Raw genomic sequence first — 22,105 nt, forward strand, 5'->3', positions numbered from 1 at the left:
CACTCTGTCCATTGTCTGTTTGAGATGAGTTAAATCAGCACAGCCTGCAGTTGGAACCGTGGATGATCTTCGTCTGTGTGACTGGCCAGATGTTGCATTTGCTCACCGTTAGACACACTGCTCCGCGCTCGCTCGCTGCCCCCTTCCACTAGGTTTCTGGGATTTATTTGAGGAAATTCCAGAGAAATGTAGACCGGTAATTGCAAAATGAATTGTTTAAAAAGGGCACTGTCTTCATGAAGATGGTGTTTAGTAAGCTATGTTTTCAAAGACACTTTTCTGATCTAAATTGTCATATTACTGCTGGTGTGTGATAAACTTTGTGTTTTTCATTTCCATTATCTTCCCCACACCCTTCAACAATTTCCTAAACCTTTAAGCTCCCACCCTGATCTGTAACCTCCCAACTCCCCCCCCAAGGATCTATCCTTGGCCCTCTCTTTCTCATCAACTGACAAAAGGTCAGCTTTCACATCTATGCTGCTGACACCCAACTCTCCACCACCTCTCTCCACCCCTCCACTGCCTCTGTGTTGTCAGCCTGTTTCTCCATCCAGTCGTGGGTGAACTGCAATTCCCTCCAGTTAAAACATTGGGAAGACCAAAACCATCGTCTTCAGCCCCATCACAAACTCCGTTCCCTAGCCACTGATTCCATCCCCTCGGCCGCCATCTGAGGCTGAACCAGACTGTTCGCAGCCTCCGTGTCCTGTTTGACCCCAAGCTGAGCTGCTGACCTATCCTCTTCCACCCACTAAGACTGCCTACTTCCACCTCCGTAACATCGCCCGTCTCCACCCCTGCCTCAGCCTATCTGCTGCTGAAAGTTTCATTCATGCTTTTGTTACCTCCAGACTCGACTATTCCGATGCTCTTCTGGCCAGCCTCCCACCCTGCACCCTCCTGCTGCCCGTATCCTATCCGGGACCAAGTCCGCTCACCCATCACTCCGTCCTCACTGACCTACAATGACTCCTGCCCCCTCCCCCTCCCCCCCCCCCCCCCCCCCCCCACCAAATCACCTCAAAATAAAATTCTCATCCTGATGTTTAAATCCATTCATGGCCTCATCACTCCATAGCTCTGCAACTTCCTCCAGCGCGCTGCAACACTCGCCACCCCAAAACTCCCCATTCCTCTGACCTCTGGCCTCTTGTCATCCCTGTCCCTTTGCCCCACCATTGGCGGGCATGTCTTCAGCTGCTTGCTTACTTACCCGTCTAAACCTCCTGTAAGACCCTCCTCAAAACCCACATCTTGCACCCCCTCCTAATCCTCTTTTGGTTCGCTACCCATTTTTTTCCTTCTATAAAATGCCCTGGAATGTTTCTCTGTTAAAGGTTTTATGTGAATGCAAGTTGTTTGTTGGCTCATTTGCTCCAGGTAATATCTGCTAAATTGGGAATTTATTCCACCAGTGGCTCCTGAGAGTTTGCAGGGATTGGGGACCGAGTAGCTGTGGTGTACAGTACCGGCCCTTGTGAATGTATATATGCAGATAGTAACTGTGCTTTCTGTCTGAGACACTTTCGACACTTGGATTTTTTCTACATTATTCTTCTATTTCACACACAATCACACAGAAACCCCACAGTGCAGATAGAGGCCATTTCAGCCCATCGAGCCTGCACCGACACATATCCCACCCGATCCCTGTAACCCCTACACCAAACACATATCCCACCCTATCCCCGTAACCCCACGTATTTTAATCCCCCCTAACACTAAGGGTCAATTTTATCATAGCCCAATCAACCTAACTCGCACATATTCTGACCAGTGCCTCAGTTAATTCATTGAAACATCATTCTTTTAAATACTTTAATGTTTGTTGCTGGCTGAAAATCATTGTCCAGTGATGTCCCAAGCCTTGCAGAGAAGTAAGTCCTAAGTTTGAGTCAGAATCATTGAAATTTACGGCACAGAAGGAGGCCATTCGGCCCATCGTGTGTGTGCCGGCTGAAAAAAGAGCTATCCAGCCTAATTCCCCCGTTCCAGCACTTGGTCCGTAGCCTTGCAGTTTACAGCACTTCAAGCACATATCCAAGTACTTTTTTAAATGTGATGAGGGTTTTCTGCCTTTACCACCCTTTCAGGCAGTGAGTTCCTGACCTCCACCACCCCTCTGGGTGAAAAATATTCTCCTCAACTCCCCTCTAATCCTTCTACCAATTACTCTGGTAAATGGTTCTAGTCTGTGTTGAGTTAACTGATCTCGCCAGTTGGGGAAACTACAATTGACCCCTAGGTTCCTGCTTTTGCTGTTCACTGACTCTTGTCAAACATGCTCACAGTTTTTGAGCAATAGAGGTTTGTGCTTAGCTGTGATGCTTTCCACAGTCGAATAGCATTTAGGCTTGTGTGAAAAGAATGACCAGGAATAGGTACTACCTTGTGCCCGTGGAGTGTTACCCCAGCAAAAGCATCGGTTCGGGGTGGGGGGGGAAATTAGCAAAAGAAAAAACCAATTCTCCGCTCCTCTCCTGAAGGTGTTGCTGATTACTGAGGGTCGCAGCCCTCTGAGTGACCTGAGCGCTGAGCTTCAGCAGGCTAGTTGACTACAGTGGGTTATTGCAGTCACTGAATAGTGATCGGGAGTGGGAAATCTGGCCGTTTATTCCCCCTTAAAAGTCAATTGTTGCACCGCGCTGCGACCCCGGCTCTGATCAGCTAACTTAGCATAGACGATAGATCAAATCCAAGCCTTTTCCCACCTGCATGGTTCAGTAGCACAGTTGAGGAGACAATCTTTTTAAAAAAAAAAAAAAAAAAAATGTTAATTCCTATTTTTCTTCCTGTCCCCACAAACTCAACGCACCATTCCCTGGACCAGAGGGAACTAGGTAACTTACTCCGAGCTTTATTAATGAGCCCTACAGTTGAAATGCTTTCAACGTGCAAGATTTTTCAATTTAACGCCTCCTTTAAAGAGCTTGGTATGTGCTTGGTAACTTCTGGTTTGCTACATTCTGGGAAATCCTTGGGAAAAGTGAGACTGTATGCAAGAGAGATGACATTTTGTTTTGAGGTGCTGGTCCTGTTTTGGTAAGGGTAAGAATTTGTGTAGGTAATGATTATAAATCCTTGCCTGTTGAAACCAATTCCCTATGCCACCTTACCCTCTCCGCCCCTGCTGACCTGCAGCCTCTGTTTGTTGCTGGGTGACAGTTTCCTGGGCATAGGGAGCTCTCTGGCACCTCACCCATTCATTGTAGGAGCATTTCAGCAGGCTGTTGGGGTGGAGGGAGACTGATTCTAATCTCACCTGATGTCCCCCACACTTTCCTACAATGCCCCCAACTGTTGCTATTGCCGAGTCCTGGTGCCATCGCATTTATTATTAAGCAGGAAGGGCTAAAGTGTCCTAATTCCATTGGATCGCATTTACAACTTTTTTTCTTTTATAAACAGGAACAAGAAACTTTGTTGTTCATCAGAGAAAGCTTGGAAAAAAGTGACCAACTGACAAAAAATATGGTAAGTTCATTTCACCAGCTCTAAGTGAACCTTTTGTATGATGACTGGTAAAGAAAGAAAGACTTGCATTTCGATAGCGCCTTTCACAACCGCTCCCAAAACGTTTTACAGCTAATTGAAGTACTTTTTGAAGTGTAGTCACTGTTGTAATGTAGGAAACCGCGGCAGCCAATTTGCACACAGCAAGATCCCACAAACAGCAAACGTAATAATGACCAGAGAATCTGTGTTAGTGATGTTTGATGGATAAATATTGGCTCAGGACACCAGGGAGAACTCCCCTCTTCTTCAAAATAGTGCCGTGGGATTTTTTAAGTCCACCTGAGAAGGCAGATGATTTAACGCCTCATCCGAAAGACGGCACCTCTGACAGTGCAGCGCTCCCCTCAGCACTGCATTGGAGTGTCAGCCTGGATTTTTTGTGCTCAAGTCTCTGGAGTGGGACTTGAACCCACAACCTCCTGACCCCAGAGGTGAGAGGGAGCGCTGCCCACTGAGCCATGGCTGATGCCTAGGATGAATGGCTGCTTGGGTGAAGTAGTCGAGGGGTTGCTGACCCTCCCCCCCCCCCCCCCCCCCCCCCAGTATGGGCCACTGCCTTCAGGCTAGGGATTGGGAGAGAATGTACTTCAGACAGCGTCAGTATCTGATTGCTCCATCTCTTATTTCTAGGTTTCCATCCTTTTCATCGTTTGAAAAGCCGCCTGATGCAGTTGGAGAATTCCATCATTCCGGTCCACAAGCAGACGGAAAATCTGCAGCGCCTACAGGATAACGTGGACAAAAACACTGTCTTGCTTGGACCATGTCATCAGCTATTACCACGTAGCCAAGGACACAGAGAAGATCATCAAAGAAGGGTGAGTGGGATTAGAGAGAGACTGTTTAAGTTAATTTCATTTACTGACTGTTCATGCTAGTCAACAAAACCGCTTGCATTTATATAGCGCCTGACATGAATCTTGTCATTCATGTGGAAAGACTTCTGAAATAATACTGGGCGGCCTGCTGGTGGCGCTGTCCAGGGAGAGTATAAATACTCGGGCATGGGCCCCAGCTTGCTCAGGACATTCTTTAACAGGAACTAGTGAAGGACACAACTAGATCTCCATGTTGAAAAAACAGTTGATTAAAGCCTTGTTTAATACTCAGACCAAGTGCCTAGTAGTTTTCTTACATCGGCGCCTTTAATGTAGTAAAACATAAGACGTAGGAGCAGGAGTAGGTCATTCGGCCCCCTCGAGCCTGCTCCACCATTCAGTAAGATCATGGCTGATCTGATGTTGGCCTCAACTCCACTTCCCTGCCCGCTCCCCATAACCCTTGACTCTCTTACCTTTCAAAAATCTGCCTGTTTCCACCTTAAATATATTCAAAGAGCGTAACCAAACAGAAATTTGACACCGAGCCAAAGAAGGAGAAAATTAGGACGGGTGATCAAAAGCTCGGTCAAAGAGGCAGGCTTTAAGGAGCATCTTGAAGGAGGAAAGAGAGGTAGAGAGGTTTGGGGAGGGAATTCCAGAGCTGAGGGCCTAGACAACCGAAGGCCCGGCCGCCAGTCCTGTGGAGGCTGTTCCTTCTCCGCTCGCACTTTGTACGATTGCTTCTGCTTTCATCTCTTGCCTCGAGTCTCCCGCTCCCGGTTCTTTGCCAAGTGGCAGTGGGGAGCACCCCCCATAGGGCCTTTAATTATTCCCTTCTATTTCTCATTTGCTCCTCTTCTTTCCCCCCCCCCCCCCCCCCCCCCCCCCCCCCGTTGAAGCACTGAGTCTGTCTCGCGGGGGAGACCGGGACTCGCCCTGTGGGGACATGAGGCAAGGATCCTGGGTGCTATTAAGACTTTGCTCTATTGGATGTTAACTCCAAATTAGCTTAAGCTATAGAGTTAGATAGTAGACTGCAGTATTATTCATCGTATACAAGTACTTTCTGAGTCACTTAAATATTTATCACCCATTTCAAGACTCCAGTCCTGGGATAGAAAACATAGAAGATAGGAGCAGGAGTAGGCCATTCGGCCCCCCCTCGAGCCTGCTCCGCCATTCAATGCGATCATGGCTGACCATCCAAATTCAGTACCCTGTCCCTGCTTTCTCCCCATACCCCTTGATCCTTTTAGCCTTAAGAAATATATCTAACTCCTTCTTGAATATATTTAATTAATGAATTGGCCTCAACTGTCTTCTGTGGTAGAGAATGTGGGATGAGTAAGATATTACTCCATTTCCACTCGGAAGGTTTACTGGTTTGATATGACACCAAAATCCCATCTTCCATTAAAGTCCCCCATGGTCAAGTACTGGGTGGATGCTCAAAATGTGTATCATTAATGTTCAGTCTGTGGATTAAGATAATCTGTCTGCAGTTTGGCCTCAAACATTGTTAAACTTGTTACTTCTTATCACAGCAGTGTATATAAGTTTTTATACATGATTTGACCGGCTCAGCTTAGCTTGCAGTTTTATTTGCGAATTTACCGTATTACTAAACAGTATCTGTGTGGGTTGTTACATTGTGTAATCCACAAATAGCTATCCCACATTACCAGATGAATGATACACCTGTAAAGGGGGGGGGGGGGGGTTGTAGAGCGACCTCTATAAATAATTACTGAATTTATTATGGTAATTTTCTCTTCTCCGATGTAATGCAGCGTAAGCTTTGTTCAGCTCAAACATACCATCCTCTGCCATGGGGGAGTTTACACTGTCTCAATCACCGGGAAGGACCTTCAGTAATAACTTTCCTTCGCATTGTCCAGTCGAGAGGGATAGAGTGAATATTTTTTTGCAGGGGAACAGGACAGGAAATGACATTCAGCTTTCCAAGTTGCAGGTTTTATTGACGCCCATTTCATTGTATCTCTCTCTCCCGCTCTTTGATCAGTCCCGCTGGACGGCTGGAGGAGTACCTGAACTGTATGGCAAGAATTCAGAAAGCAGTGGGAGTACTTCCAGGACAACAATCCAGACAGCCCTGAGCTAAATCGGGTGGTAGGTTGAAGAGGGAATCGGGTGTAAAATGTGGTCGATAAGTTTTTATGCCGCCTTGGGAACGTAGGAGTAGGTCATTCAGCCCCCTGAGCCTGGAGTGACTAGGAAACTCGAGATAATTAGTCATTTTGAACAATTAAAAGGACTAATTTGCAGAAGATAGAAAAGTATTATGATATTGTCAAAAGATTGGTAGGTATAAGAACTTAAGAATTCAGAGCAGGAGTAGGCCATACAGCCCCTCAAGCCTGCTCTGCCATTCAATAAGATCTTGGCTGATCTTAAACCTCAACTCCACTCTCCTGCCCGATCCCATATCCTTTGATTCCCCTACAGTCCAGAAATCAATCTGTCTCGGCCTTGAATATACTCAACAACTCAGCATTCACAGCCCTCTGGGGTAGAGAATTCCAAAGATTCACAACCCTCTTAGTAAAGAAATTCCTCCTCCTCCTCAGTCTTAAAAGGCTGGCCCCTTACCCTGAGACTATGCCCCTAGTTCTAGACTCTCCAGCCAGGGGAAACAACCGCTCCGCATCTATCATGTCAATCCCCCTCAGAATCTTGCGTTTTAATGCGAGTATTCTTCCAAACTCCAGAGAATATAGGCCCAATCTCCTCATCATCGGACAGCCCTCTCATCCCAGGTATAGTTAATTAAAGCATTGTCCTTTCACCTCTGGAACCTGGGTTTGAAACCGAGCCAGACTGCGATGGGGTGGAAGGCTCCTCCTCTCTGCTGGTTGCAAGGGTCCTGTGTGAAAAGGGAAAGACTTTCCTCGTGGCAGGAGTCTGCAGCCTGCGTTTGTTTAGTGTGTAAAGCCCCAGTTTCTCCGGGAGACCCCAAGGATGGCTGGTGTGGGAAATGGAAGTGCCAGACTGCCCACGACGACTTGGTGGATGAACGCAGTGTTCTGGTGTGAAGCAAGACGGGTCAAAAGATGCGAGGTTCAATTCCTGCTTTCTGTGAGGGGTGTTTCATTTAGCGAGAGAGTTACCCTCCTGATTGTCATTCATTGAACCAACCCTGCAATGGAAAGTCTACCTCCTGTAAAGGACAGGCTTGAATGGGGGAATCGGGCTTGGCTGTGATGCCTTCTGCAGTCAAATAGGAAGATGACAGCCACTATCTAGACTCGCATGTGAAGATTGGGCACTTGCGGTGAGGTAGCAGAGGGCTGCCAGCACAGCACGTGTGGTAGTGTGTCCCAGCAACAGTCGGTGCCTTTTAGGAGAGGAGATGAGGGGAGGTTGGTTACAGTGGTGGTCAGTATAACAGGAACATTACTCTGCATCGGACCTGGGAGCATCACGACTCCAACATGGTGCTAAAAGTAGAAGGTTCTGTTCTTTAGCACTGCTGTCCTTCAGCTAGATAGAACATGTAATTCCCATGGAGATGGGAAGGTGCCATCTCTTGTACGGGAAGAGGCTGAGACCCCGTCTTTGAAGGAAATTATTGTGGGGGCGCGGGGAAAGGAAGAATAGATGATGCTCCTATTCTTCGAAGAATGTTAACTCTGAGTCATGTTTTACAGAAATTTCTTTTTGAAAAAGGCAAGGAATCTTTAGAGTCCGAGTTCAGAAACCTCCTAACCCGCAACAGCAAAGCAGTGCCGTCCGTCATCATCCTGGACCTGATCGCTGGAGATGATGAGATCGAGACAGCGGGTGAAGCGACACTGGAACATCTTCCTGAAAATATCCTGCAGGACCTGATCTGCATTTCAATGTGGCTGGTGGAATATGGGAGAAACCTAGGTAAAACGTGTGGTGCAATAGTTTAAAACGGTGAATACCTGCACCGTACCTGTGCTGTGGTTCCACTTCCCCAATTGTGTTTTTTGTCGGCCACATGAGGTGTGTTTCATAGGGTGGTGGTCAATGTGAATGTTATATTGGGGGAAAAACACTAGGCTGACAGTCTACCTATTGGGGGATGTCTTAAAGAAAGAACTTGCATTGCTATAGTGCCTTTCAGCAACCTCAGGATGTCCCAAAGCGCTTTAGCGCCAATTAAGTACTTTTGAAGTGTAGTCACTGTTGCAGTGCAGGGAAAAATATTTACTGCAGAAACGTTTTTGCTGGGTTATGGCTCCATGGGTGCAGGTACCTTTTGGTACTCATCCAAGTCACTCCTGCACGTGTCAGATTGGCCGCCCCATTGGCCAGCTATTCAGTTGTGGAGGGCATCTTTCACACTAGCACTTTCTCTTGCTTCTGCTTTCTTTTCTTCCTTTCTTCCTTTCTTCCTTTCCCTCCCTCCCTCCCTCTTTTTCTCTCTTTTTCTCCCTCTTTTTCTCTCTCTCTCTTTCCCTCCCTCCCTCTTTGTTCTCTCTCTCTTTCCCTCCCTCTTTTTCTCTCTCTCTCTCTCTCTCTCTCTCTCTCCCCCTCTCTCTCTTTTCCTTCCTCTCTCTCTTCCTTCCTCTTCCCTCTCATCCCCCTTTCCCCAAAATAATCCCCTCCAAGTCACACACCATCCTGCCCTGGCAGTATATCGCCGATCCTTCATCGTCGCTGGGTCAAAATCCTGGAACTCCCTAACAGCACTGTGGGAGTACCTTCACCACACGGACTGCAGCGGTTCAAGAAGGCGGCTCACCACCACCTTCTCGAGGGCAGCTAGGTATGGGCAATAAATGCCAGCCTTGCCAGTGACGCCCACATCCTGTGAATGAATGAATTAAAAAAAGAAAAATCCATTGGTTGTGAAGTGCTCAGGGTCCCAATGCAGTGCTGTTTTTGAGTGCAAGTTTTATTTTTCACATTTAAGAAACCACCTGAGCTGATGTCACTAAAATAAAGATGAGATGCTGGAATTGCACAAACAGGCCAGTCAGCCTCCGTGAGAAAAATAGATCAAAGTATCGGGCGGGTCCCTTCATCAGAACTGGTCAGTGCCCAGCCAAAGTGTTAATCTAGCTTCCGATTCCAAATGGTCTGTTGTGCATTAGTGGTTTTACACACTGGTCGTAATGGGCTGTGAGAGGAAAGGTGACCTTCAGGTGCCATATACATTTGGTTTTCAAATAGATAAATTTGCTGCTGTGATATCAAGTGATGCAGTAAATTTATAATTAACACTTGCCAGATGTTTAGAGTTAAGAAAAGGAAGGGGGATAATTAATCACCTCTGGGCTTCGACTCACTGCTTCAGTCCTGACTTGTACAATCTCTCCCTTGCAGATTTTATGAACGTCTATTACCAGATCCGCTCGAACCAGTTGGACCGATCGATCAAAGGTCTGAAAGAGCATTTCCGCAAGAACAGCTTGTCCTCCGGTGTCCTGTACTCCCCCGCCATTCAGAACAAAAGGAAAGATACCCCCAGCAAAAAGGCCATCAAGAGACCAGGTCAGTATCTCGCTGTCATTTTAAATGTTGCTATTCTTTCCCACACCTTTCTGTACACTTCCATTCACTTCAAGCAAGTTCACTGTGGCAGGGTAATCATGGGGGGAAAGCAAAACTTATTTTTTAGAAATTCTTTCCTAAAATCAGAAACTGCATCGACTGAAAAGTTCTGATCTTCTGTGGTGAAATTTCTGTTTATAAAAAAAAATACTCTTGTTCTTTTATACTCCACCACTAACTGCTATTTTTCTCTTAATTTTTATTCATGTTTCTGTTGATGAATTGCAGTCTACATCCCAGGTAAACCATGCTTGTATGTGCCCTTTAAGCCTCGGCAGTCTCTGATTGCCTGCTCGGGTGTTGTGCCCACTGCCTGTGGCACATTAAGCTCGATTGCAGGAGGATATTAATGCCAGTTTGTCTTGTTGAAAGCTTACTGCTTCTGCAAAGTCTTGCTGCATAATCTTTCAAGTGTTTGAGCTGACTAATTTAGTGGATTTGGTGCCATTTAAGAATCTAAAAATGTTGGAAAACTTTGGAGAAATGAAGTTTGTGCAGGGGATTTTTTTTCCCGGTTGTGCCTCTGCGGTTTTTTTTTTGCTGACTGAGATCGCGATGGTCCATTTATGCATTTTATTTAAAAGGTTGATTGATTAACTGCCAGCAAGATTCACAGCTGGGCTGGTCTCGTCTGTCTGGGTAGTTTGCGTGTTTTATTTACTTATCCAAGGCAGTGCCCTCAAACGTGGGAGGAGGGCAGCACGCTGGGGGTGGCTGTCAGAACAAAGTGACGGGCAGCTCGATGACGGTGCGATTGGCAAGTTAATGTTGAACAAGGTCAATCGGTGACACTATTGCAAGGGGGGGGGGGGAAAATGGTGTTAAGTTTTACTGTGAATTATTGCCCCTTGTGTATCCAGTTGCATGTCACAAATCTGGAATTTTGCACCGGTTATCTCCTGGCACTTGCAGGATTGTAGCATGTTACCGTTCTGTTAATGCTGATGGTAAAATTCGGGCGCCTCTATTGCAGGCACTAATGAATGGAAGAAAGTGGGCTGCAAATTCATTAAGCGGGAGGCAGAATGTACAATTACTCCCTCCCCCTATTGTGTCGTGGCACACATCATGGTGGGGGTGGGCGGGGTAGATTTTAACCCTACCCAGCTGGTAGAAACCAGTTGATTTGCCACCGGGTTATTTCGTACCCTGGATCCCGCTGTTTCCGATTTTACCAGATGCTTTTGGACAGACGTTTAAGCTGCCCGCCCAAAGCTGACGGAAGTCCTAATCAACATTTCCCCCTAAGCCGTGCAGGGAGTGGGAGGTCCCGCGCAGGGTGCTCACCAGCTGTAACGCTGGAACAGATACCGCACAGCAAATTTAAAAGGGACCGCACACCTAAAATAAAAATTAGAGGAAGCATTGGCCCTAATCAACATATGCTAATCAAAGCCCATAATAATACCTTGCGTCTCCATTCTCGATGTCTAGTCAACCCGGATAAGTAATGGTTTGAAATTGGTGCTGTATTAAATTATGAACGTACAATTTTGTGTGCGGTTGGTGGGTAGAGGAGAGCGTACAGTTTAAATACTATAAATTCTAGTTTCTAATTTGCACTCCCGTGGATATAAAGGAGCTGAAACTTGTACACCAGGCCTTCTACATTTCTCTCGAGTTTTCTGACTTGACAATAATTGGCCACATGGTACCTGAAGTCTGGGTGGGTAAAATTCCGAGGGGTCTGAATGTGTGGTCAACAAGTCATTGGGAATGCTTTTTCGTTATAATCCTATAATCTGAACTGTAAAAAAAAAAATAGAAGTCATTTGTTTTTAAATGGAATGTAACATAACCTAGTTCAAGATCGTTAAACTGTTATCTAACTTTGTATGATTTTCTCTGTTTGCTTTTTAAGTTTTTGTTGTGTCTGTTTTGATTTAAGTAGCTTTTTGTGTTTGCTTTGATTTCTGTCTTGGTGTGAGAATTTACTAGCACATACTCTGGACATAGCGTGGTGTTGGTGGCAGGGCTCTGGTGTTTCTCACTGATTTGCCTAGGTCTTGTCTTTTCTGCACCACCGTGGTAACAGGCACAATTCGTAAGGCTCAGAACCTTCTGAAACAATATTCTCAGCATGGGCTGGATGGCAAAAAGGGTGTTTCTAATCTCCCTCCCATTGAAGGTAATCATTTCCTTGTCCCTGGGTGCACTGCTTTTTGCTTTTACTGCAAAGTCTTGCTTTTTTTAAATTAACCACATCCACTGTTTTCATAAAAGCGTTATAACTCTCATGCACCTTCCACGCATCTTACCTAATCTACGCCTCCGAAAAACTTCAGATGGGAGTTTGAATCTTACAGGAATTTGCAGAGAAGTATTTCTGCTGTGTTCAGGCTTGGTCTGAATTCAAGAGAAACAGGGTGTTTCGAGGAGGGGAGGGAGAGGTTGGAGTGTTGAGATGAATGTTAGTTGATGAGTCTTGTTTAGAATGGGAAGGGAAATATAGAAGTGAATGAAGAAGATTCCACAGCACTAGCAGCAGAGGGTATTCTAGAGTGAATGGGGTCGATTCTACATCACTAGCAGCAGAGGGTATTCTGGAATTGCTGCTTTTTAAATTGGATCGATAATATCTATTTTTAATATACTAAGAGATTAAAATATCCTGTCAACTTTTCCCTTAACAAATGTGAATCTAGGAATTTATAATGGACTGCCTAAAATGCTGTAATTAAAACTCTCTTCCCAGTGGAGGCATTGCAGCACCACCACTGGCAGGAGGGTGTAATAACAGCATGACATGTTTACATAGTACTTTCCATTCTAAATATGGGACACAGGAATTTATAATGGAAATATGTTAAAATGAGGACAGAAGGTGCAAGTTTAAAATGGGCGATAAATTATGTCTTGCGCATCCTGGCCCAATAACCCTGAAGACTACACCTGGTCTTGATTACTGATTCAACACCGTGGAGATCAACTAGTAAGGAAGGTGCAAGTTGAGTTTCGGCATAGCAAGTGGGCTGGAGCGAGATTCAAAGCATTGTGACCATCCTTCCTGATCTGTTGATGAATTTGTGACCTCTCAGACCAAGTCCTGTATAAATTACATTTTGAATGACATTATTTAAAAAAAAAAAAAAAAATTTGAAACTCTGCATGAGACTGATATTAAGAGATTCATTGAAAGCATTGACTTGGTAGATTACACTCCCTTCTAAAGCCTGTCAATGCAATAGAGGGTTTTCCTTTGAGAATTTCCATATGTGCCCATAGTCCGTCCTTTCAGCAGCTCTGGCTCAACCCCTTCTGTTTCTGCTAATTAACATCTGACCAGGTCATGATCACGATTTGCGAGTTAAACATCTCTCTGATACGCTGAATGAGAAGCATGGGCCTGCCGTGGGTAAGTTGCATATTTTTTCAAGAACAAAAAGCAAAACTCCTTCAATTTTTTGGTTGAACTTTAACAACGTTTTAATTTTTAGCATGAATAATTTACCAGTCATGCATTTTCCTTTTATGTCTTGTCTTCTCCTCTTTTCACCTCCACACCCCTTCATGGCTGCTCACCTCCAACCTCTCCTCCTCCCTCTCCTGCTGCTCTCGTTGAGTGGCGAGTGAAGGGGTTGCAGACTCTACCCAAAGCGTGCCGTATTCAGCCAAGAGTGCATTTGACGTCGGGCAAAATGGGTGATGCTGCCATTCTGCTGGCCCATCATTCCCCAAATAATCTTGAATCGTGATGGGTGATTAGCACCACTCCCATCTGATGGATTCATGCAATGGTCCAGTGATGGGAGTTCAAACTTCCTTCCACACTGGTGTGAAGTATTTCGACCAAACTATCCAGCAGAAGTGTTTGTCGTATGATAATCTAACTTTCATTCAGCCTGACTTGGGAGTTGAGATGTGATTTCAGTCATGGATGTGTGGGGATGGGCTTGTGACATCGTTTCCCTGTATTGGAATTTTAAGAGTAATATAATTACTTGGATTTCTTTAACAAAATGAAAGCCTGCTGAATTTAATATAATCTTGGGGGTTTAGAAGAGGGGGGAACGTTCACACTGTTCATATTGCAGTGATTGCTCCACAGTTACACCCGTGGTGCAGCATGTTTAGGAACCATAACGTCAATCTCTGCAGCCCAGCGACCGTTTGTGTGGTGGCTGCTGGGTCAGAGATCGGCTGCTATTAGCTGTGCTGATGGTGTTCAGTGGGTGCAGGCCATGCTATCACTTGTACAATTAGAAACATAGAAACATAGAAGATAGGAGCAGGAGTAGGCCCCTCGAGCCTGTTCCGCCATTTAATGAGATCATGGCTGATCATCCAAATTCAGTACCCTGTCCCTGCCTTCTCCCCATACCCCTGGATCCCTATAGAATTGTAATGTAGATGTGAATTGCTCAGTGATTTTTTTGCCTGCAAAGACTGCTGCTCTCTCATTCTTCCTTCTCACCTGCCTACTCAATCCTGATCCTCCTACACTACACACCAGATTTGATATGTTGCTGTTCGGGGGTTATCACTGAGTTTTCAGCCCTGTGTTCTTCCCAGTTAACTGTAGGGTAATGGACAGTCAGCAAAGGTGACGGCAGGTGCAGTTGTAAAGTAAAGATTTGGTTCCTTTAACATTATCTAGCTGTCTATCTTGGTCCTTGGGTTTTCAGATTATATCTCTAATTTTCCCTCTTATTTCCCGCTCTCTTTCTCCCCCCCCCCCCCCCCCCCCCCCCACCCCGTGTCAGAGAGATGCAGCAGTAGGGGTAGATGTTTTGCAACTGAGGCCAGGGCTTGAATTATGGACAGAAGGAGGCCATTTAGCCCCTTGAGCCTCTTCCACCATTCAGTTAGATCATGGCTGATCTGTACCTCAACTCTATCTACCCACCTTTGCTCCACATCCCTTGATACCCTTACCATGCAAAAATCTATCAACCTCCGTATAGGAACAGAGGTCCCTGTTTTGTGGGGAGTGGTGGGGGGGTGCAGCAGGAGTAAGGAAGACAGTGGAGAGTAGCAATCTGTGCTCGTCAGAAACATCCTTACGAATACTTTGTGGTTTTGACAGAAGCATGCAAATAGTCCACTTCTGGTTTTTTGTGTGCGTGTGTTGGCGTTGTGTGTCTGTAAATTGCTTGATGTGGGAAGGCCAAGTACAAGGGAGAAAATGAAGGACAAAGGAGTTGGGAGTGGGGAAAATATATTAGTTTTTTTTTGTGTTGCGATTGTGATTTTTGGTTTTAAATTTATTATTTATGCATGTGTGACTTGTTACTGACTGAAACATTTATGATCTGTAGCTTTTAGGTTATGACATTGCAGAATATCTCATTTCTTTAAACATTGGCATTCATTTGAATTTAATTCCTTTTTAAACATGAGTAACAATTGCACAAGGTCATAAATCAGGTTTTGGTTTGTGATGTGATTCTCTTTGTGGATACAAGCTCGCTCTAACCTTTTTGTTGCCTCTGCTATGTCCTGTGGTCATTGAGTATTATAAACTCGGCATTTCGGTTTTAGTCCGTGTTCCCAACGTCTGTCCCACCTTGTCTGCACTGCCCCTTCCTGAGCCAGTGATCTGCCGATGGTGCTCGCCCCACCGTGTGCGTGTGCGCGTGCGCGTGCGCGTGCGCTCTCCCATGACCTGATTAGCACCTCTTTCCCCTCCCATAGCCCCCTACAGGCCAAGGGAATAGCGTGGGAAGTATAAAGTTAGGTGGAATAAATGTTAAACTTGCATTGGGAGTAACTCTGCTTCCTGCCTTCCTTGGAATCTTACTTTGTGCCTGTGTTCTCAGGGAAGGAGGACGTGTTGGACAGTGAGATCGACTCTTACATTCACTGCATCAGCGCCTTTGTCAAACTGGCACAGAGTGAGTACCAGTTACTGACGGAGATCATTCCTGAGCACCACCAGAAGCGAACCTTTGACTCTCTGATACAGGTGGGACTCTCGCAGCTGTCTGTTACACTGGTGGTTGCTGTTTCTCTCTTTAAAACAATTTAGGCCAACGATTTTGTTTCTGTTGCACTCCAGTAAGCTGGCAGCATCGCAGCGATTTGCTGATGCCATTTCGGAGTTTGGCAACTTGGTTTTCTGGCTTGTGAAAACCATCTGAAATATTTTAACTTTTGAAGCAACAGTGGGTTTGTGTGAATGGGTCCAGTGCCCGGCCCTCGTGGCTGGGTGAAGGTAGAAAGGCGACGGTGATTGGGCCAGGGATTGTGTGCGTCTCCTCGCTGTTGCTGAGGCAGATGACCGATTTCTTGGTGAGCTTTAAGTTGTATGCAGGTGTTGTACGACCTCGCTGCTTGTCCATGATTGGCGCGGGTAGAGCCTGGGCCCCTCGTCACCAGGCCCGAACCAGGGTCACTTCTGCGCGTTTTTTGTTTTTCTGCATTTCTCTAGCACCTTTCACAACCTTAGGACGTCCCAAAGCGCGTTACAGCCAATGAAGTACTTTTGAATTGTAGTCACTGTTGTAATGTGGGAAACGCGGCAGCCAATTTGCGCACAGCAAGCTCCCACAAACAGCAGTGTGATAATGACCAGATCATCTGGCTTTTTTAATGATGGTTGAGGGATAAATATTGGCCCAGGACACTGGGGAGAACTCCCCTGCTCTTTGAATAGTGTAATGGGATCTTTTACCTCCACCTGAGTGGGCAGATGGGGTCTCACTTTAACATCTCATCTGAAAGACGGCACCTCTGACAGTGCAGCACTCCCTCAGTACTGCACTGAGTTGTTGGGAGTCTCTGGAGTGGGACTTGAACCCACAATTTTCCGAATCCGAGGCTAGTACGCTACCCACTGAGCCACGGCTGACGGAGGTTCTGCAAGTCTTTCATCTGCGAGTCGATTATCTGGTCATTATCACATAAGAATTAGGTGCAGGAGTCGGCTGTACGGCCCTTCGAGCCTGCTCCGCCATGCAATAGGATCATGGCTGATCTTCAATCTCAACTCCACATTCCCGCCCCATCCCTAGAGTCCAAAAATCTATCGATCTCAGCCTTGGATATACTCAATGATTCAGCCTCCACAGCCCTTTGGGGCAGAGAATTCCAAAGATTCACAAACTTCTGAGTGAAGAAATTTCTCCTCACCTCAGTCCTAAATGGCCGACTCCTTATCCTGAGACTGTGACCCCTGGTTCTAGACTCTCCAGCCAGGGGGAAACAATTTCTTAGCATCTACCCTGTCAATCCCCCTCAGAATCTTGTATGTTTCAATGAGATCTCCTCTCATTCTTTTAAACTCCAGAACACATAGGCTCAATCTCTACTGATAGGACAGCCCTCTCATCCCTGGGATGAATCTAGTGAACCTTTGTTGCACCGCCTCCAAGGCAAGTATATCCTTCCTCCGATAAGGAGACCAAAACTGTGCACAGTACTCCAGGTGTGGTCTCACCAAGGCCCTGTACAATTGTAGCAAGACTTCCTTACTCTTTTTAAATCCAACCCCTTGCAGTAAAGGCCAACATGCCATTTGCCTTCCTAATTGCTTGCTGTACCAGCATGCTGACTCCGTTTCCTGTATGAGGACACCCAAATCTCTCTGAACACTAACATTTGAAAGTTGCTCACCATTTAAAAAATGTTCTGGTTTTTCTATTCTTCCTACCAAAGTGAATAACCTCACATTTCCCTACATTATACTCCATCTGCCACCTTTACTGCCCACTCACTTAGTCTATCTATATCCCTTTGCAGACTCTGTGTTCTCCTCACAGCTTACTGTCCCACCGAGCTTTGTATCGTCAGCAAACTCGGTCCCTTCATCTAGGTCATAAATATAGATTGTAAATAGCCGAGGCCCCAGCACTGATCCTGGCGGCACCCCACTAGTTACAGCCTGCCAACTGGAAAATGACCCATTCATCCTGACTCTGTTTTCTGTCCGTTAACCAATCCTCTATCCATGCTAATATATTACCCCCAACCCCATGAGCCCTTACCTTGCATAGCAACCTTTTATGTGGCACCTTATCGAATGCCTTTTGGAAATCTAAATTTACTATATCCACTGGTTCCCTTTTATCTACCCTGCTAGTTACATCCTCAAAAAAACACGAATAAATTTGTCAAACGTGATTTCCCTTCATAAAACCATGTTGACTCTGCCTAATCATGTTATGATTTTCTAAGTGCTCTGATACCACGTCCTTAGTAAATAGATTCCAGCATTTTCCCGATGACTGATGTCAGACTAACTGGCCTGTAGTTCCCTGTTTTTTCTCTCCCTCCTTTCTTTCTTCAATAACGGGGTTACATTTGCGACCTTCCAATCTGCTGGGACCATTCCACAATCTAGGGAATTTTGGAAGATCACAACCAATGCATCCACTAACTGCAGCCACCTCTTTTAGAACCCTAGGATGTAGGCCGTCAGGTCCAGGGGATTTGTCGGCTTTTAGTCCCATTAGTTTCTCAAGTACTTTTTCTCTATTGATATTAATTACTTTAAATTCCTCACTCTTATTAGCCCCTTCGTTCCCCACTATTTTTGGTATTTTGCTGTTTGTGGGAGCTTGCTGTCTGCAAATTGGCTGCCACGTTTCCTACATTACAACAGTGACTACACTTCAAAAGTACTTCATTGCTGTAAATCGCTTTGGAACGACCTGAGGTTGTGCAAGGTGCTGTAGAAATGGAAGCTTTTTCTTTCATTTGGTCAGCCTATAATTGGCCGCAGCTTTTTACCATTGTTCTGTTTGCAGAATGTACCAGACCAGACAATGACTCTCGGGTAATGTTACTTCCATCTAATACAAAAACTCGTGTCTATCCTGTAAACAGATTTTCCAAAGTGACGGGATCTGTTTGCGTGAGGATTTTCAGGTTGGCTATCGGATCCGGCCTGTGACTGGTTCTGTGTTTTTTTTTTCCTGTTACAGGAAGCACTGGATGGCCTTATGGTGGAGGGAGAGAGTATCGTCTCCACAGCCCGCCGAGCGATTATGCGGCACGATTATTCTGCTGTCTTAACTATATTCCCTATCCTTAAGCACCTGAAGCAGATGAAGCAAGAGTTTGATCAGGTTCTGCAGGTGAGTGCAGTAATCGCTTCCAAAAGGCACAGTGCTGGGAGGACCGGGGCTTTAAGCCACAGCGTGGGATTGGTGCCAGGCGGAGAATTCTTGAGCTGAGGTATGCTGCCCGAGTGAGTGCAGAGGTGAAATGTGAATGTGAATGTGAAATTGTGAATTGTGAAATGGACCCTCCCCCCTGGCTGGGCTGCTCTCTACCACCACCTCCTGGCTGCACATAGAATGGAGTTTGGAGGCCAAGCAGCCAGGTGTCGGCCAGCTCTTCGTGACCGATGTATGGTGAGTGGCAAGAAGGGCAAGATCTGCCAGGAGGTAGATTCGAGCACGCATGGCTTGCTGTTTTTTTAAAATTTGTTCGAGATGTGGGCGTCGCTGGCAGGCCAGCATTTATTGCCCATCCCTAATTGCCCTTGAGAAGGTGGCGGTGAGCCGCTGCCTTGAACCGCTGCAGTCCATGTGGTGAAGGTGCTCCCACGGTGCTGTTAGGGAGGGAGGTCAAGGATTTTGACCCAGCGATGATGAAGGATCGGCGATATACTTCTAAGTCAGGATGGTGTGTGACTTGGAGGTGGTGGTGTTCCCATGCGCCTGCTGCCCTTGTCCTTCTAGTTGGAAGAGGTCGTGGGTTTGGGAGGTGCTGTTGAAGAAGCCTTGGCGAGTTGCTGCAGTGCATCTTGTAGATGGTACACACTGCAGCCACGGTGCGCCGGTGGTGGAGGGAGTGAATGTTTAAGGTGGTGGATGGGGTGCCAATCAAGCGGGCTGCTTTATCCTGAATGGTGTCGAGCTTCTTGAGTGTTGTTGGAGCTGCACTCATCCAGGCAAGTGAAGAATATTCCATCACTCTCCTGACTTGTGCCTTGTAGATGGTGGAAAGGCTTTGGGGAGTCGGGAGGTGAGACACTCCACAGAATCCCCAGCCTCTGACCTGCTCTTGTAGCCACAGTATTGCTGCAGCATTATGTCTGTGCATTTCCTTTCCTTTCCTTCCGTCCCCGCGGGTGTTTGCCCAGCGTTTGGTGACCTCTGAATCCTCTCCCCGCTCCCTCCAAATCCCCACACCTCCACGGCGGAGATTAGAAACGTGCTGTGCAAGGAATGGTGGGCTCTATCCTGACCCCCCTCTCCCTGCCTGTGTCACAGCAACGGCGGGTTCCCGGCCAACGTGCCACCCCCGCAGTGAATATCTTCTGATCAGAGGCCACCTCGTGCCCAGCAACCAGCCTCAAAGTGGTGGAGTGCTGAGCAGCCCAGCTGGTGGAGGTGCCGACCCAGAATCGTGCTCACTGTCTTCCCTTTTCCCGAGGGCGGGTGTGGAACTGGGGCTTGAAACGTTTTTTCCCGACAAATTTGCTCCACCACATATTTCGGTAATCCTCTTGTGCTTGTGTCATGTAGGGAACAGCAGCCAGCACCAAGAATAAACTGCCGGTACTTATAACCTCCATGGAGACCACGGGAGCCAAAGCGCTGGAAGAGTTTGCAGATAGCATTAAGGTAGGTCGTGACTCAGTAACGTTTCATGCTGTTCTTTTAAGTAAAGCAATTTTTGCAGGCTGTCGGTAGAAAACAGCCTTCTGTTGAATGTTGTCAACCTTCAGCTAAACATTGCTTAAATCTTGTAATAATATGTGTCCTCGATTGTTTTTTTTCATTCGTTCATGAGATGTGGGCGTCGCTGGCAAGGCCAGCATTTATTGCCCATCCCTAATCGCCCTCGAAGGTGGCGGTGAGCTGCCGCCTTGAACCGCTGCAGTCCGTGCAGTGAAGGTGCTCCCACAGTGCTGTTAGGGAGGGAGTAACACGTCATGAGACGCCCTGTCTCCATATTATTATCTCATGTTTATGGGGTGATGGGATAGGAAGTGTTATTTTATGTTTCCGGCCCTGTTGTTGATTGTGTAGGAGACATCAGATAGGTGCTGGGCTTGTGACAGTGAAATTGATTGACCTATGGGCTCCAAGCTCAAAGTCCTTGAGAACTGATTACGTACATGTCAAGACTGGAATTGTATATGTTGGAACCTACGTTCCTTCTAATTTTTTTTGCGCGGTCCCTTTAAATTTGCTGTGCGTTCGCGGTATCTTCCAGCGGCTACAGCTTGTGAGCGGCCGGCACGAGACCGATTGATGCGCGTCCGTGCACCTTAGAGGGAACATTGGTTAGAAGGTTTCTTGGAGCGAGACTGGGCCACTCGAGTGTTACCACAAGGCCATTCGAGATCGATCACCTTCAAACCTTGTTAAAGTCCGGTTTTATCTCAATGTCGTCTTGTATTTTAACATCTTTATTTCTTGTATTGTAGTTTCTTAATAAAACCTTTTATACTTCAAACGAAGAGGCTAGAAGGTGTTTTTGTTCCAGAGACCGAACCTTAAACAAATTACTTGCATCATTCAAAGAAAATCGCACTGTTCCAAGCAGGGACATGGGTTCCTTTTTGTGATTCTCTTTCCTTCCTCCCCAGAATGATCCAGACAAAGAATACAATATGCCCAAGGACGGAACTGTCCATGAACTGACCAGTAATGTACGTTGGTATGGCATTATAAGTATTTGTATAGTCTTGTTACACTTAATGTTGTTGGAGTTCAGTGTACAATGCACAGTATAAAGTAGATATAATGGAACACACTCTACTGCTGCCCCCATTGCTCAGTTGGTAAAGGGCCATACTAGTCGGGTAGATTCCCCACTCTGTCCCAGGTTAGATGATCGCAGGGTGGGGGGGCGCTACAATTGGGCGCCAATGTCCCCTGGGGGTAGAGGGGGGTGGGGGGGGGGGTTCCTGCTCTTAGTCAACACCCAGTGCCTCCTGCTGTCAGTGAACGGGACGTGATGGGATCGTGTGCCCACACCCACTGATTAGACTTGTAAATGAAGAATGGTTACTGGGGCGAGGGAACTGGAGGGCAACGGGTCCATAGAACCAAACCCATCGGCCAGTGGTGGGGGCGGGGGGGTGGAAACCGAGGGTGAGGAAGAGAGTGGAAATAAGAACATAAGAATTAGGATCAGGAGTCGGCCCCTCGAGCCTGCTCTGCCATTCAATAAGATCATGGCTGATCATCTACCTCAACTCCACTTTCCTGCCCGATCCTTGATTCCCCTCGAGTCCAAAAATCTATCAAACTCTGCCTTGAATATACGCAACGACTCAGCATCCACAGATATCTGGGGTAGAGAATTCCAAATCGTGCTGT

General features: G+C 46.4%; 1 protein-coding gene across 1 annotated transcript in view; it reads left to right on the forward strand.

Moving 5' to 3' along the window:
• Positions 1 to 22,105, forward strand: part of exoc7 (exocyst complex component 7) — a 38,458-nt gene that overhangs the window by 2,289 nt on the left and 14,064 nt on the right. Inside the window, 13 exon segments of the mRNA XM_085964115.1 lie at positions 4,150 to 4,259; positions 4,261 to 4,337; positions 6,364 to 6,421; positions 6,423 to 6,470; positions 8,009 to 8,231; positions 9,657 to 9,824; positions 10,113 to 10,124; positions 11,920 to 12,012; positions 13,171 to 13,239; positions 15,644 to 15,789; positions 18,749 to 18,901; positions 20,300 to 20,398; positions 21,370 to 21,432. Coding sequence (XP_085820241.1) covers positions 4,150 to 4,259; positions 4,261 to 4,337; positions 6,364 to 6,421; positions 6,423 to 6,470; positions 8,009 to 8,231; positions 9,657 to 9,824; positions 10,113 to 10,124; positions 11,920 to 12,012; positions 13,171 to 13,239; positions 15,644 to 15,789; positions 18,749 to 18,901; positions 20,300 to 20,398; positions 21,370 to 21,432 — 1,319 coding nt within the window.

Source organism: Somniosus microcephalus, chromosome 21 (assembly GCF_052327205.1).
Source record: "Somniosus microcephalus isolate GS21.2 chromosome 21, FLI_Smic_1.0, whole genome shotgun sequence".
In the NCBI taxonomy this organism is placed as follows: domain Eukaryota; kingdom Metazoa; phylum Chordata; class Chondrichthyes; order Squaliformes; family Somniosidae; genus Somniosus; species Somniosus microcephalus.